Raw genomic sequence first — 15578 nt, 5'->3', positions numbered from 1 at the left:
TATCACTAGCATTTATATTATATCGGTTATTTCAGCTATATATCATATATTTATACTGTATCAGTTTATATTTAAACTGTATCAGTTTATATTGTATCAGTACTCTCAGCTAAATTATATATTAATGTTACATATTGTATCAGTTTATATGAATGTCCTATCAGTTCTCAGTTATATCATACATGTATATTATATCAATTTATACGTATATTCTATAAGTTCTCAGCTATATCATATGTATGTCAGTTTACATTTATATTGTATCACTTTATTTATGTTCTATCAGTTCTCAGCTATATTGCATATTTATTTTGTATCAGTTTATATTTATATTGTGTCAATTTGTGTATATTGTATCAGTTCGCAGCTATGATATTATTATATTAAATCAGTTTACATTTCTCCCAGGCTTCTCAGCTATATGATATATTTATATTAAATCAGTTTATATTTCTACCAGTCCTCTTAGCTATATGATATATTCATATTAAATCAGGTTATGTTTCTATCAGTATCCTCTGCTAAATCATACATTAATATTGCAGCAGTTTATATTTCTATTAAATTAGTTTATATTTCAATCAACTCTCTCAGCTATATCGAAGGCCATTCCAAACTAATGTATTGTGGGTTAATAATTGAGGTTGTCGATTTGGCGCCGTATTATCTGAATGGGGACACAGGGACGAGCATGGTGAAGGCGCTACTCACCGCCAGAGTTTGCCCAGGGTTTTGCTGAGCTCGGCGTTGTGTAGGTGCGGGTACTGATCGGCCAGTTTCCGGCGAGCTGCTTGCGCCCACACCATGAAGGCGTTCATGGGTCGCTTGACATGAGGCTTGTTCTTGGAGGTGCCGTTTATCCGCACGGGCATGGGCACCAGGGTCCAGTCGTATCCCTTCAGCACCTGGCTCACCGCCTCTCGGATGCAGGCGGGGAAGCGCTCGTCCTCCTCGCCGCTCATCTTCTTGCCGTTGGCGGAGGAGAGCGGGCGGCCGCAGCCGCCGCCGCCGTCCTCCGGCTCGGACAGGCCGGCGTGCTGAGCCTCGCTGTCCGACAGGGAGCCCGGGGAACCCACCGACTCGCTCTCGGAGCCGCTGCAAGCCGGGCTGCACGCCCCCTCCGCCAATATCTTATCGTGTTCTTCCGTCATGTTCAGCATCGACTTGGCAAATCCGATGGGTCTGATTGCAGCCACAAATGTCTGATTTTTTGAGAGAGGCAAAACTGCAAAAGAGACACTTTGCAATCCAAAAAAAAGGCAAAAGAAAAATCTTTGCAACGATGGAATTAAAAACTGCAAGACAAATGATAAAAAAGTTCAACTTTGCAAAATGCAAGCTCAGTCCAAATCAGGTTGGTATTTTAAAGTCATGCTTGGATTAGTGCATTTCAAACACAAGGGACGAAGTCCTCTGAGCAGTCAGACAGCTAGCGGGCGATGTCCATATGAGTCACCCAGAGAGATGGAGAGCAGTGCGGGGCAGGCTGTCAAATTCCCCTCGGTAAGTCGCTGTGCTGCTGCCTCGCTGCAAACTTGCAAAAGAAACTTTTTTTTTGCCAGAAGTTTGTTTACGGCTACAGTATATCAGTCTCTCCTGCCCCACTCCCTGATTGGTCCAAGCTGCCGCCCCTCTGATTGGCCTCTCTTATTCAGTGGGTGGGATTTTTTTTAAAGGAACATTATCCTAGGTTTCTTTTTTTTCTGTCCCTGTCTCTTGTCTTTGAAAAACTCCCCAGAAAATTTTTTGTTTCCCCAAAAGCTATTTAAGTATTTAAAAAAAACGTAAGCTCGTCCTGCAGTGGAAATGAGAGAAAAATTGCAACACCAAACATTTCGGTCTATGGACCGTAATTAGATTTTCCGCTTCTTCCGAATCATAAAGCAGGTTGTGGGATTTCAAACCCCGCCGATTTCACTGGTTTGAACGACATATAAATATTTATATTCAAGGGTATGCATTCTTTAAAAAAAAATAAGTTGCAATATACATTTTCCACACTAAGCGGCTCGCTACGTTTCGCCTGTTTTTCGAAATTTGTATCTAACTTGTTCAATTTTAAAGCATATGGGCATTCAGAGGACCCCATTTGTAAATCAGATCCATCCGAAATAAATATCTAATTATCCTTAGATGTATGGATCAGTCAATCGGCGCTAGCTTGTTAAAATTTTGATGTTTCGCCTCTAAATGAAATACAACTCAAGACACCGAGGAAAACTATCGGCTCAACTTTCATCCACTTGGATTGTTTTATTGATTTTTCAAAAAATAAAACAAAATCGTAAGTAACTTACATGCAGAACAAATTGTGTGTGTACATTTTATGCATGTCCATTGCAGCGTTTAAACCCGTGTTAAGCACTGTGCACTAGAGGTGTACACAAGGGGGGTCCTTTGTCACTGTTTGGTGTCACCAAATTGGCTCAGTAAAGTGATCGCTTAATTGCTGTATCGCGCTCCGGCTGAGTTTACTAAATAGCAGACAATGTTATCAAATACTTGAAGCCACACTATTGTACAGGAGGGGAATTGATGTGTAATCTGCCCCACAATTAAAATTGCGTTTTTTTGACCTAGACGGTGCAATTTGGAGATTTCGGAATCTGCTCCGAAACTATTTCCAGCTTGGTGATAAAAAATATGGAGAGATTTTCAGTTTTTCATGCAGTTAATAACAACCTAAGCGTTTTCCTTAAAAAGTATATTTGGAAAGTTTTGTCAGCTGAAGTCTGTGCTACTAAATGATCAAATGTTTTTTTTTAAATCTTAGATAGAAGACAGACAAGAATTATGTTGAGTCGTTTATTTAAAATTCGTTTTTCTTGCGCGGTTTCCAATTAATTTCACGTTAATTTCTGCAAGGTTTGCTTTCGGATGTTTATCTGTGTTTCTCTTTTGTGGCTTATTTCATTTCCTCATTTCCCTCGCTATCGGACCCTTCTTACTCGTATCATCCCCATCTGCAGTCCTGTTGCTGCCGGAAATATTGTGAACAATCGCGATAGGACTATTGGGGCGGTGGATTAATATCCAAAACGATATTATTTTCATTCGAAGTTTGAGCATGGGCCTAAAAATAGAGGGCAGCGATCTTATCTTTGTTCGAATCTCATTTGAAAACTCTCCTAACAACCTTTCAATTATTCGTTCCCGCACTCCAGTAACACCTGTCAAAGCGGTGGGATAAAACGCAAAAGAGTTTGGACAGTTTGGGGAGGGGGTATTTGAATTCTCCTGCACTCGCTCGCTACTTTCCTACAAGTAACATTCATAATTAAACCCTGCAGTTTATTGTCTGAAGCGGGAAAGCCGGCTACATAGTTTAAACGACTTACATAGTTTATTTGATATGCAAAGGACATGGAGGGGGCAACTGAAATATCACTGTCTGTTGACTAGTAAACATATAGCTGATTTATTACTGTGGTTCATATACACCAGTAGTCTTAATGTGGTCGTTGTAATGTAAAGTTATGTTAATATATGCAATATACCCACAATGCACTGGCTTATAAGTATATTTCTGAGATAATATGAACTAAATAAATAAAGCATTTTAACCTAACGTGAATTTTCCTACCTTAAACCAGATTGGATTTAATAGCGCGTTATAGAATGGATCTCATTGTAAAATACTCTTGAAACAATTCAAGTAAAAAATAAGACAATATATCGTAATTTATCAATTTCAGCTGATATGTGCAGCATAATATAGAGGAGAGTTGTAAATGACAACCAAAGATTTTTATTTAATATTTTGTTCCTTTTTAAATTAGGAATCTTCATGATAAGACATGGTCAAATGTGTGTGGGGAAGGTATGTGTGTCTGCCGGTTACCAAAACCGTGCCTTTAAAACAAAAACCCTTAGCCGATAGGAATGAATGAATCTAAACTATATAGAGTCACAAGTTTCATTCAGAATCTGACTGACTGCTAGCTGAACAGTCCTGATAGTTAGCCCTTCTCTCCACATGGAACTGAGAATCAAATTAATGGCGAGAAGAGTCCCATCAGGGACGAGTGTTCACCGATGCTATGCTTTAATATAATTTCTGGGATGTATGGGCAGCATTGGCCGGGAAAGCACCGGTCTGTGAATGAAGGTAGTGCGATATTTCTGGGAGGACTGATGCTGACAGTCTTCAGCCAGGCTTAATTTTTAAAAATATATTTTAAAACATAGGTCAGGTACGAAAGAAGTGCTGTAAAGATCATTGACACTCTCCCCTCCGCCATTACACATTGACTTGATTGTTAAAATCGGGCAAGAATCGATCGAATGCCTGCGAGTGAGTGTTGTGTCCGAATTGGAGATGGGTCAAGAGGAAACGGGAACCATCTGAAGAATCGCTACTGCTGGGCTGCATAATGAATCTTTTGTGTTGACTTCCCATACTGGATGTGTCTCTGTGTGTGGAATAAACCACGAAACCCAAGCAGGCGACACTAATAATGTGTCATTGATCTTGGGGGTCAGATTGAAAAAAGGTTGGGGATATCGATTTGGAGGATGGGGAGAGGTCCTCGGGAGGTGAGTGAGTGGGGAGACACAGCCGCTGATAAAACGGCTCACACACTTTCTTCCAAGTTTCAGGGAAAACGTTTTTTTTACTCCTGTTCGATATTTTACTCTCAGCAGTGTTTACGTTCGATTTTAACATCATCCCCGGGCTGCATTTTCTAACCTGATATCACCGTCTGCTAATTATATATTTGGATCTATTTAACAACCTTGTCAAGGGGACTCAAGCTATAGGTTTGTGTTTCCTTGCAAGTAGAAACTGCGAACGCACACACACACGCAAAGCACATGTTCCCTGGGTCACACACTTGTGGCTGTTTGATGCAGTAGGGCCAGGTGTTTTGATGTTAATGTATGTCTAATTATCTCCCTTTGTGTCTGACAGCAAGCCACCAGTGTCACGGCCCTTTTGTTTTGACGATCTTGCCTGACCTGGATGTAACACGATGCTCAAATTTAAGACAGGTCCGGACTGCGAATACCTTTCGTCCCCAAGTTCTTTCCTTCTTGCAAACTGTTGGACAACATTGCATCATGCGGTGTAGCGTTTTAAGTATATGTATATCATACATACATCCGCAGGGAAGCAGGACTCCTACTACCGCACCGACTTGGCAACCAATGCCTTCCCACAAATTGGACGCATGCCTTGTTATGTTAAGCAAGTAAAAGACCAGCTCTGAAATAATAGAAACAAATGCGATTTCATCCTCCTGACTAGCTTCCAGCCGGAGTTACTGACAGCTCGGATCTTCAGCCCAGCCGCCGGAGTTTCAGAGCATACATTCCACAGATCATCTTGCGCTGTGACTGAACCCAGCAGCAATGACCCAGAGCTAAAAATCCTTGAAGGATAATTCCCCCCCCCCGCCATACCCGCTACGGATCATCAGGTTTTATATCATGTAATATCATTTCTTCAATAATAAACGCAATATACATATAACCTTAAAATCACTGTCAGCAATTCTACTTGTCTTATTCCTTAACAATATGCGACTATTAACTAACATCCAGTCACTAATTGTGTGGAGCCATCTTAGTGTGCAAATCCAATCTATCCTTCTGCTTTTAATGAAATTTACATTAAATGTAGGTTTTTAGATGATGTGTTCACTTCCCGCAGTCAAATCTGTGTGATCCTGTTTGGGCTACATGCAAATAGGAGTCTATTCTGTCTCAAACGCAATTCTGCTTTCTTTTCTGTTCAGGAGTAAATTTCCATTCATTTAGAAATTGGCTGTTAGGAGGCAATGTTTCTGCAAACTCTTCATGTTGTCCAATATTTTTCCCTTCAAATCTCAGGAGAAACCTAACGTCATTCTTACGAGACCCCCTCATGAAGGATAACTCAGTATAAGCGGGCAGGCGAGAGAATTCCTGTTATTTTTACCAACTGTTCCAATGTTCTAATTCCCGAATCTGTTCACAATTAATTACTGACATTTAGTTTTGGATGAGGCCCTAAGCCTTCAAAAGCTTTATTTCACACAACGGAAGCCCTTTCACAAATAAATCTGTAAGGCACATACAACAAACAATGTTTAAAATAACAGTTCAGCTGCCAAGGGATGGCGGCTGTTTCTGGTTATTTCATGTATCAATATTTGTCCCCCTACCTGGAATTAATCAAACGTTACATTGTGTTCGGTGGCAGAGCTTCAGAAAGGGATGTTTTGTCCAAATAAAAACAAAGCCTCCTTTTGTCAGAAATGCACTCGGCTTTATTGATAAGCATTTGTGTTGTGAGTTTTCTGTAAAACAGAAATCCAGTCACGCTGACTCGTGGTGCTGTTTCTCTCCAGCTCAGAATAGACCAAGCATGAAGGTGGACGCTCCGCACAGGATAAACGCCACTCTGTAAAAAACCTCTGACTGGGAGGGAAGCTTGCGAAGGCAGGGGTTGTACGGAGCGATTGCAATCGAAAAAAATAAACGAGGCGAACGGATTTCCTACATTTTTACATTGCACAGACATTCAATTGAATATGTACACTTTCAGAACTGAATGGAAATTACACGCCCGCCTACCTGTTCCTAACGCCTTTCTACTATTGAATTAAGTGCTGTGTTTAATAACGATATTTTAATTCCATTCTTCGATTGTAAATTTCAAGGTTACCGTGGGAAGGACAGCGTGTTTGGAGGAACCTACAACATTATGTTAGTCAACGATTAGAGCAAAAGAGAGAGAGAGAGAGATGCAGAACTTCTTTAACTGGGCCATTCACCGCATTCCCACCCCTCAGAAACACAACTATTAGATACCCAAGCGTTTGATGTCGGTCACGACAATAATGGAATGCTATTTACACGGGTTAACAACCGGGTCATCTCACTTAATGGCGACTGGGACAGATTTCGGTCGATCTGATCGTTCGCATGTGAGAGCGATCAAATGAAAGAAACTGGGAGATAATTGGGCCTGCACTTAGAGGAGGGCTCTCACCAACCGCCCCCCCCCCCCCCCCGCCCCTACTCCTCCCTCCTCCCAAACCCATTGAATGAATTTCCAAGTGCACAGGTGCCTAATATTTACGTTCTTGGGAAGCAGAATTTCGAACAATTTGTCCAAATCGAAATCAATCTCGGGGAGTTCATTAACTTCTCAACCCACGTTGCTTCATTCAAAATCACTTCGTCAAACAATCCGAAATAACAAATTCATACCTGGATAGATAGAGTCTCTGCCCTCCTCGGCTAAGGTGTGCGTGGAGGGCTGTCATTCTGCCATTGCCTTCAATTCCCCGTCCCTCTCCCTCCACTTGAATGCCTCTCTACCCTTCGAGAGAGACACCCACGTTCCAGCAGAAATACTCAGTGTTCACCCAACCTGTCCGAACTTACCTGTTTAAGAAAGGAGTCGTCAGCAATCGCTACAAACCTCCCCAATTCTCGCAATAGGTTGATCACGGCAGAGATAAGACAGCCGCGGCGGCAGGAATAACAAAGGGAGCTTTGAGATATTGGCAGCTCTCGTGAGTTCCCTGATTCATGTTTGCATTAACTGGAGCAGGGTAATGTTTAATGTGGGAATCTTTCGCATTTGGACAGGAAAGAGACTGCGAGCAACAAGGAATGCGAATGGTTTATTTTAGCAATATCCACATCACGCTCCATTTTTTGGCATACCTGCCAATCTTAGGGAACATTGATGCGCATTAATCGTTTCATTAGATTGTCTTGTTTTTTTAAAATGACAGTCACTGGGTCTTTTTTACCTTTATGCGATGGGTTCCCTAACCCACTGGCAGAGAAAAAAAATATTCAAAGTCAATTCTTTCTGTAAATGAAAGTAAAATAGTTCGAATGCTGGACATTTGAAATTAAAAATAAAACAGGAAATGCTGGAGGTACTTCTCAAGTCAGGCAGCATCTGTGGAGAGAGAAACAAGAGGTAATCTCGGTGGTCATTCATTGGAGCTGGAAGTTAGAGATGTGATAGGTTATAACCTATGCAGAGTCTTTCTATAGATATTGTTTTCTGTATCATTAGCTAGAGAAAATACCATGAGATATAGGAACAGAATTAGGCCGTTTGGCCCATCGAGTCTGCTGCCATTTGATCATGGCTGATATGTTTCTCAACTCCATTCTCCTGCCTTTTCCCCATAACCTTTGATCCCTTTACCAATCAGGAACTTATCTATCTCTGTCTTAAATACACTCAATGACTTGGCCTCCACAGTCTTCCGTGGCAATGAATTCCACAGATTCACCATCCTCTGGTTGAAGAAATCCCTCCTCACCTCGGTTCTAAAGGGTCATCCCTTTACTCTGAGGCTGTGCCTTCGGATCCCAGTCTCTCCTCCTAATGGAAACATCTTCCTCGTGTCCACTCGATCCAGGCCTTTCAGTATGCTATAAGACTACATGGATAAACGTAACACACACATAATGTACAACTCATAACGCTTGCTATATTTGTTAAAGCAGAATGTGCTCAGTGTTATCATGTGCCTTCGCATCCAGATGGAGGTGCTCATTTTATAATTGTTGGTGGTAATTATTTCTCGGAGAGAAACTGCCCACTTGGGAACCTCGGGGTGATGCTTTCTCTTACAGGATGCGTCAGGGATTGCAGGTACCGACCCTGAGTCTGATGAGGCAACCAGACCCAGTTAGAGTTACCAGCAGTCTTAACCTGCAGGCTGGGTGACAAAGCATCTCGGACACAGGAGAATCTGCATTCAACAACGCCAATCTCGAAATGTTCCGATTATTGGCAGGAGTTGTGTTCCTGTCACTCTGTTAAAATGTCAAAAGTAAGCCAAGGACTTTCCCAAGGAGCTCACATATCAACCTGGATATTTTTTTTAATGTGGCTTTGTAGTTATTTTGGGCACCAGAAACATTGACACAACAAGTAATAATATAACCACTTAGTCTGAAAGTATAACAATGTCTTAAACTAATTGTGTCTCCAGCATTGCTGTGCAGAACCGTATTTACCAGCAATTTCCTCGATCGGTAAAGTAAGCATTTTGGTTACTCCATCTATGTTCATGTCAGTGGGATCTCGCTTCAATATTTTTTAATTATAACCGTGCCACTCAGCCAAAGAGTAACTGCATGACACAATTCACCCGTGACTGGTAGATGAGAGTAATACGATATGGAAGTCCTGGTGGCCTAAGTAAGCGAGGACACCGTGTTCTGACTAGCTGAGTGAGCAAGCAATTGACAGTCCCAATTGAAACACAAGGAATGCATGGAACGGAGTGCTTGGGTGTTGGATTCTATTTTTCAAAAAAACCCAGGCCATTCGGCCCATCTGATGTGTGCCGGTGTTTATGCTTCACGCGAATCTTCTCTCCCTTCTCCATCTAACCCTATCAATATAGCCTACTATTTGTTTCTCCCTCGTGTGCTAATCTAACTTCCCCTTAAACCTACCAATGCCCTTCACCTCAACTATCTACATCTGTTTCTCCTCGAGCTCCATGTTAACTCCAATGAGTTTCTACCCTTGCCACAGTACCCAGAGGGCACTTATCAAAATCACAAGTGATACTGTGTGACTGCAATAAAGGTGAATTTCCCCTTCTCATCCTTTCCCTATCTGCAACCTTTAAACATGGTGACCACACCATCCTCCTCCAACGCCTCTCCACTGTTGTCCAACTGGGTGGGACTGGTCCCACCTGATTCCATTCTTATCAACTTAATTATAGCCAAATAATCACTTGCAATGGCTTCTCGTTCTGCTCCTGCACCATTCGATCTGGTTCCCCCTATGGATCCATCTTGCCCCCTCCACCCCCCCCCCCCGCCCCCCCACCCCTCCACCCTTATCCACACACTACCCCTGAGCAACATCGTCTGAAGGCACAGCATTAGTTTCCATCTGTCATTTGATGACATCCAGCTCTACCTCACCACCATCTCCCTCAACTCCTCCACTATTGCTAAACTATCAGCCTGTTCAACCTACATCCATTACTGGATGAGCAGAAATTTCCTCCAGTTGGGAAGACTAAACCATTACTTTTGGCTCCTGCTGCAAACTCCAACACTGAGCTGTTGACTCCACCCTTCTCCCTGACAACAGTCTCAAGTTAAGTCTTCTGTCCGCAACTCATGCCTTCATTACCTCTAGACTCGATTATTCCAATGCACACACTTGGATGTAGATGGTCTCCTACATTATATCCCACATAAACCTGAGATCATCTAAAAGTCGGCTGCCTCAGTTTTAAAACTCATACCAAGTCCCATTTCCCTACCACCCAATGTGCTCACTGACTTATATTGGCTCGTTCTTGATTTTAAAGTTCTCATCCTTCTTTTCAAACCCTCCTTGGCCTTGTCCCTCTCTATCACTGCAATCTCCTCCAGCCCCACAACCCTCTGAGATATCTGCATTCCTCTAATCCTGGCCTCTGGTTCATTTCAAATTATAATTGCTCCACCATTGGTGTCAGTGCCTCTGTTATGTGGAGCCCAAACTTGGGAATTCCTTTCCGCACCATCTGTGTGGAGTTTGCACATTTTCCCTGCGTCTGCGTGGGTTTCTCTGAGTGCTCTGGTTTCCTCCCACAGTCCAACGATGTGCAGGTTGGTGGATTGGCCATGTTAAATTGCCCCTTAGTGTCCAAAGATGTGTAAAAGTTAATAAGTTTATTTATTAGTCACAAGCAGGTTTACATTAACACATGAATTGAAGTTACTGTGAAAATCGCCGAGTTGCCACACTCTGGCATCTGGTCGGATAATGAGGCAGAATTTAGCATGGTCAATGCACCTAACCAGCATGTTGGACTGTGGAAGGAAACTGGAGCACCTGGAAAAAACCCACACAGACACGGGGAGAACGCGCAGGCTCTGCATGGACAGTGACCCAAGCCGGGAATCGAACCCTGTCCCTATTGCTGAGAACTAGCAGTGCTAACCACTATGCCACCCAGAGTTGCAGAGTTGTTACACATGAGAAATGATCCAGGGTAATACAAGATGTTTCTGAATGGAGGGCATTTCTGAATGGAGGGCTGTGACAAGTGGTGTTCCTCAGGGATCAGTGCTGGGACCTTTGCTGTTTGTAATATATGTAAATGATTTGGAGGAAAATGTAACTAGATTGATTAGTAAGTTTGCGGACGACACAAAGGTTGGTGGATTTGTGGATAGCGATGAGGACCACCAGAGGATACAGCAGGATATGGATCAGTTGGAGACTTGGGCAGAGAGATGGCAGATGGAGTTTAATCTGGACAAATGTGAGGTAATGCATTTTGGAAGGTCTAATACAGATAGGAAATATACAGTAAATGACAGAACCCTTAAGAGTATTGATAGACAAAGAGATCTGGGTGAACAGGTATCTCGTTCACTGAAAGTGGCAATGCAGGTGGAGAAGGTAGTCAAGAAGGCATACGGCATCCTTGCCTTCATCAGCCAGGGTATTGAGTTTAAAAATTGGCAAGTCATGTTGCAGCTTTATGGAACCTTAGTTAGGCCGCACTTGGAATATAATGTTCAATTCTGGTCGCCACACTACCAGAAGGATGTGGAGGCTTTAGAGAGGGTACAGAAAAGATTTACCAGGATGTTGCCTGGCATGGAGGGCATTAGCTATGAGGAGAGGTCGGAGAAACTTGGTTTGTTCTCACTGGAGCGACGGAGGTTGAGGGGAGACCTGATAGAAGTCTACAAGATTATGAGAGGCATGGACAGAGTGGATAGTCAGAAGCGTTTTCCCAGGGTGGAAGAGTCAATTACTAGGGGCATAGGTTTAAGGTGCGAGGGGCAAGGTTTAAAGGAGATGTATGAGGCAGATTTTTTACACAGAGAGTAGTGGGTGCCTGGAACGCATTGCAGGGGGAGGTAGTGGAAGCGGATACGGGAGTGACTTTTAAGGGGTGTCTTGACAAGTACACGAATAGGATGGGAATAGAGGGATATGGTAGGGGATTTTAGTTAAATCGGGCAGCATGATCGGTGCAGGCTTGGAGGGCCGAAGGGCCTGTTCCTGTGCTGTAATTTTCTTTGTTCTTTATGTGGAGTTGCCAGCATTGGACTGGGGTAGGCACAGTAAGAAGTCTCACAACACCAGATTAAAATCCAACAGGTTTATTTGGTAGCACGAGCTTTCGGAGCATCGCTCCTTCACTTACCTGGTGAAGAAGCAACTCTCCAAAAGCTCGTGCTACCAAATAAGCCTATTGTACTTTAACCTGATGTTGTGAGACTACTTACAGGATAATACAAGTGAGTGAGATCAGAAATGTCGTATATTTCAGAATGCGACATTCCTCCACGTGAGGGTCAAGAGCCCTCGCAATGCACTCGTTTGTAACATCGGACCATGAGGCGTTGGCTTTGGTCCATTTTTATGTATTCTGGAACTGAAGCCTCAAGTAATTTTATCAACTCGCCTGGGTTCGGAACTAAAATGCTGCCGTGTTAATTAAAACGTTATCGGAAGATAACATTTTTTGTCTGAATTTCACCACGAATATACCTCAATCAAATGTTTGCTTGTGTGTTCCACATTTTGAGATGGAATAGCTTGTCGCAGCAATATACAAAGTGATTGACCTGTCATCTAAAGGTTTTTTTTTGGTGGGGGGTGGTTGGAAAATGCAATGCCAGAAAGTGTTTATCAGCATTTTATTTGGTTGAATTCTGGCGTAGACTTTGAACATACAGAGGTAAATATCCTCGAATGCGCTTTTTATATTTCTCTGTCCCCATGGGACCATATTGAACCAAACTGGGCTGAAAACCATCCAGGTGAATTATGTATATCGCGGTGATCCCTTAAGACATCATATACTTGTTTATTTACTCCTCTTGCTTGCTACAACGCTATACTTCTGGCTGGAAATTCCTTTGTAAATTGGAACGGTGCCTCTTCGACCACTGTTTTAATCAAGCTATTAATCTACTCCTAAACATGTGTCCTTGGGTTGTGAGTGATGCTGGTAAAGAGACAACCACCCCCGTACACCCTGGACCCCCCCCCCCCCCCGCCCCACCAAAGAAGTGCAAATGAGTTTCTATTGTAACCCTGGTGTTTTCCCAAGGATGTTAAGTAGATCATTTAAGAACAGTAATCCAGTAACAAACGGGACGTGTGAATGGGAGGGGGGTTAGAGAATTGGAGATTCCGGTCTTTCCCTTCTATCCTCTTTTTCTATTCGCGCTCCAAACTCATTCTGCCACATTCCGCAATTTTGTTTCACAGGGAGGGCTCTAAATCAACGTATAATGATCCAAATGCCGGAAAATTGCATTACCACGCAGTATGGTTTTGAAGCATGTGGTTTTATCCATTTTAAAAGGTTTCCGAATTAATTTGTCCCCGCAATTTAGAGCCAAATCAGTTAACACAATCATCGGTTTCTTATAACACAGTTCATGTCAAAAGATTTTGAATTTGGGCAGGATCAATAAACCAGTAACAATCAGCAAAGGAAAATACACACCCTGGGGCCAAAAGGCGACCTGTCTAAAGAGATTATGGAGCCATATTCTGCATGATCAGGTGTTTGATAAATCTCCCCCCCCCACCCCTTTTGTAAACACAGTGTTATGACACGAATCAAATAAAAATGCATAATACCACTTGCAAAAAAAACAAGTACTCTTTATAGTGAAACGCTCACGCAAAAGACGAAAATCTATCGTGTAGGGTAGAGCCAAGGATTAAACAGAACGTGAAGATATGTTAAGTCGAGAAGTAGCGAGCAGATGAAAGGAAGGCGGACGTGGAAGGTCTGAAGACGGTAGAGAGAAAAAAACACAGAACTCTGGAGGTGCGGCAGGTCTTGGGACCGACAGGCTGTGTCATGTTTTTTGAACTGAACAGACCGAGGATGTGGAGAGAAGCGTGCTGAGCGACACATTTGCATCTCGTGCGAAAGAGAGGGAATCTCATAGATCACAGAGAATAAAATATATGAGAAGAGACTGAAGGTGAGAGAAATCGAGTGCCTTACAAGTATCACTAATTTAGGGAAGCTCTTGCCGTGGATTACATTAATTCTGCTTTTTAACGTTTAGGTAAGATTAAACAAGATTCTTTTCCCCTCATTCTCACTTATCCTACCTACCACTCAATGACAGCCATAAGGAGAAAGAACAAACGCAATCAACAAAGATCCGCAAAAAAACCCGAATTTTGAAACAATCTGAAAGTTAGTTATGCCAGACTTTAAACAGTGACATTTTAATAATACGAAAAATACAAAATTCGTTATGTTTAACTTCAAAACAGCATTTACTTTGAGTTAGATTTTCAAACTGTTTCATTTGTTTACAAACATTTGTTGCAAATCTGAACAAAATGTAAACATCGCAGTGGTTTTGAACAGTCGCATTGAAATTGGATACGTTTTCCACTTAAAGCGAATGATTCTCACTTCCGATCGGTGTGATTTGGAAGTGCCATTAATTCCAAGACAGTGTGTTCCTACCTCCAACAAACTTGGTCTTGGTTTTTGTGTGAGGATTGTCATGTTCAAAGTCCTGCCCCTCAAAATGTGCCTCTAACCATTTGCGGTGCAGAGTAAACACATGGCGACAAAAATGACGGGGGTGGTAATACCTGGTTTAATCTTGCAAGGAGATAGGAAGACAGAGGGAGCGAGAAAGGACGCAGAGACACAGTGAGAATGGACATAGTGAGAAAGGACACAGGGAGACAGTGAGAATGGACACAGTTAGAAAGGACGCAGGGAGACAGTGAGAATGGACACAGTTAGAAAGGACGCAGAGACACAGTGAGAATGGACACAGTGAGAATGGACACAATGAGACAGTGAGAATGGACACAGGGAGAATGGACACAGGGAGACAGGGCGAATGGACACAGGGAGAATGGACACAGGGAGACAGGGAGAATGGACACAGGGAGAATGGACACAGGGAGAATGGGCACAGTGGGAATGGGCACAGTGAGAATGGGCACAGGGACACTGGACACAGACACTGGGCACAGTGAGAATGAACACAGTGAGAATGAGCACAGTGAGAATGAACACAGTGAGAATGAGCACAGTGAGAATGGGCACAGTGAGAATGAACACAGTGAGAATGGGCACAGGGACACTGGATACAGACACTGGGCACAGTGAGAATGAACACAGTGAGAATGAGCACAGTGAGAATGAACACAGTGAGAATGAGCACAGTGAGAATGGGCACAGTGAGAATGGGCACAGTGAGAATGAACACAGTGAGAATGAACACAGTGAGAATGGGCACAGTGGGAATGGGCACAGTGAGAATGAACACAGTGAGAATGAGCACAGTGAGAATGGGCACAGTGGGAATGGGCACAGTGAGAATGAACACAGTGAGAATGAGCACAGTGAGAATGAACACAGTGAGAATGGGCACAGTGAGAATGGGCACAGTGGGAATGGGCACAGTGAGAATGAACACAGTGAGAATGAGCACAGTGAGAATGAACACAGTGAGAATGAGCACAGTGAGAATGAACACAGTGAGAATGAGCACAGTGAGAATGGGCACAGGGACACTGGACACAGACACTGGGCACAGTGAGAATGAGCACAGTGAGAATGGGCACAGGGACACTGGACACA

The 15578-nt window shown here is 42.9% G+C and overlaps 1 protein-coding gene across 1 annotated transcript; it reads right to left on the bottom strand.

The window, feature by feature from the left end:
- Positions 1-26: 26 nt before the first annotated feature.
- Positions 27-2263, bottom strand: LOC144491175 (transcription factor Sox-8-like). Its single transcript, XM_078208854.1, has one exon. It carries the CDS (start codon positions 1158-1160, stop codon positions 708-710), a length of 453 nt encoding a protein of 150 aa, XP_078064980.1. The 5' UTR covers positions 1161-2263; the 3' UTR covers positions 27-707.
- Positions 2264-15578: the final 13315 nt, after the last annotated feature.

This window comes from Mustelus asterias, unplaced genomic scaffold, assembly GCF_964213995.1.
Source record: "Mustelus asterias unplaced genomic scaffold, sMusAst1.hap1.1 HAP1_SCAFFOLD_4642, whole genome shotgun sequence".
Classification (NCBI taxonomy): Eukaryota; Metazoa; Chordata; class Chondrichthyes; order Carcharhiniformes; family Triakidae; genus Mustelus; species Mustelus asterias.
This window is presented reverse-complemented; position numbering and strand designations above follow the sequence as displayed.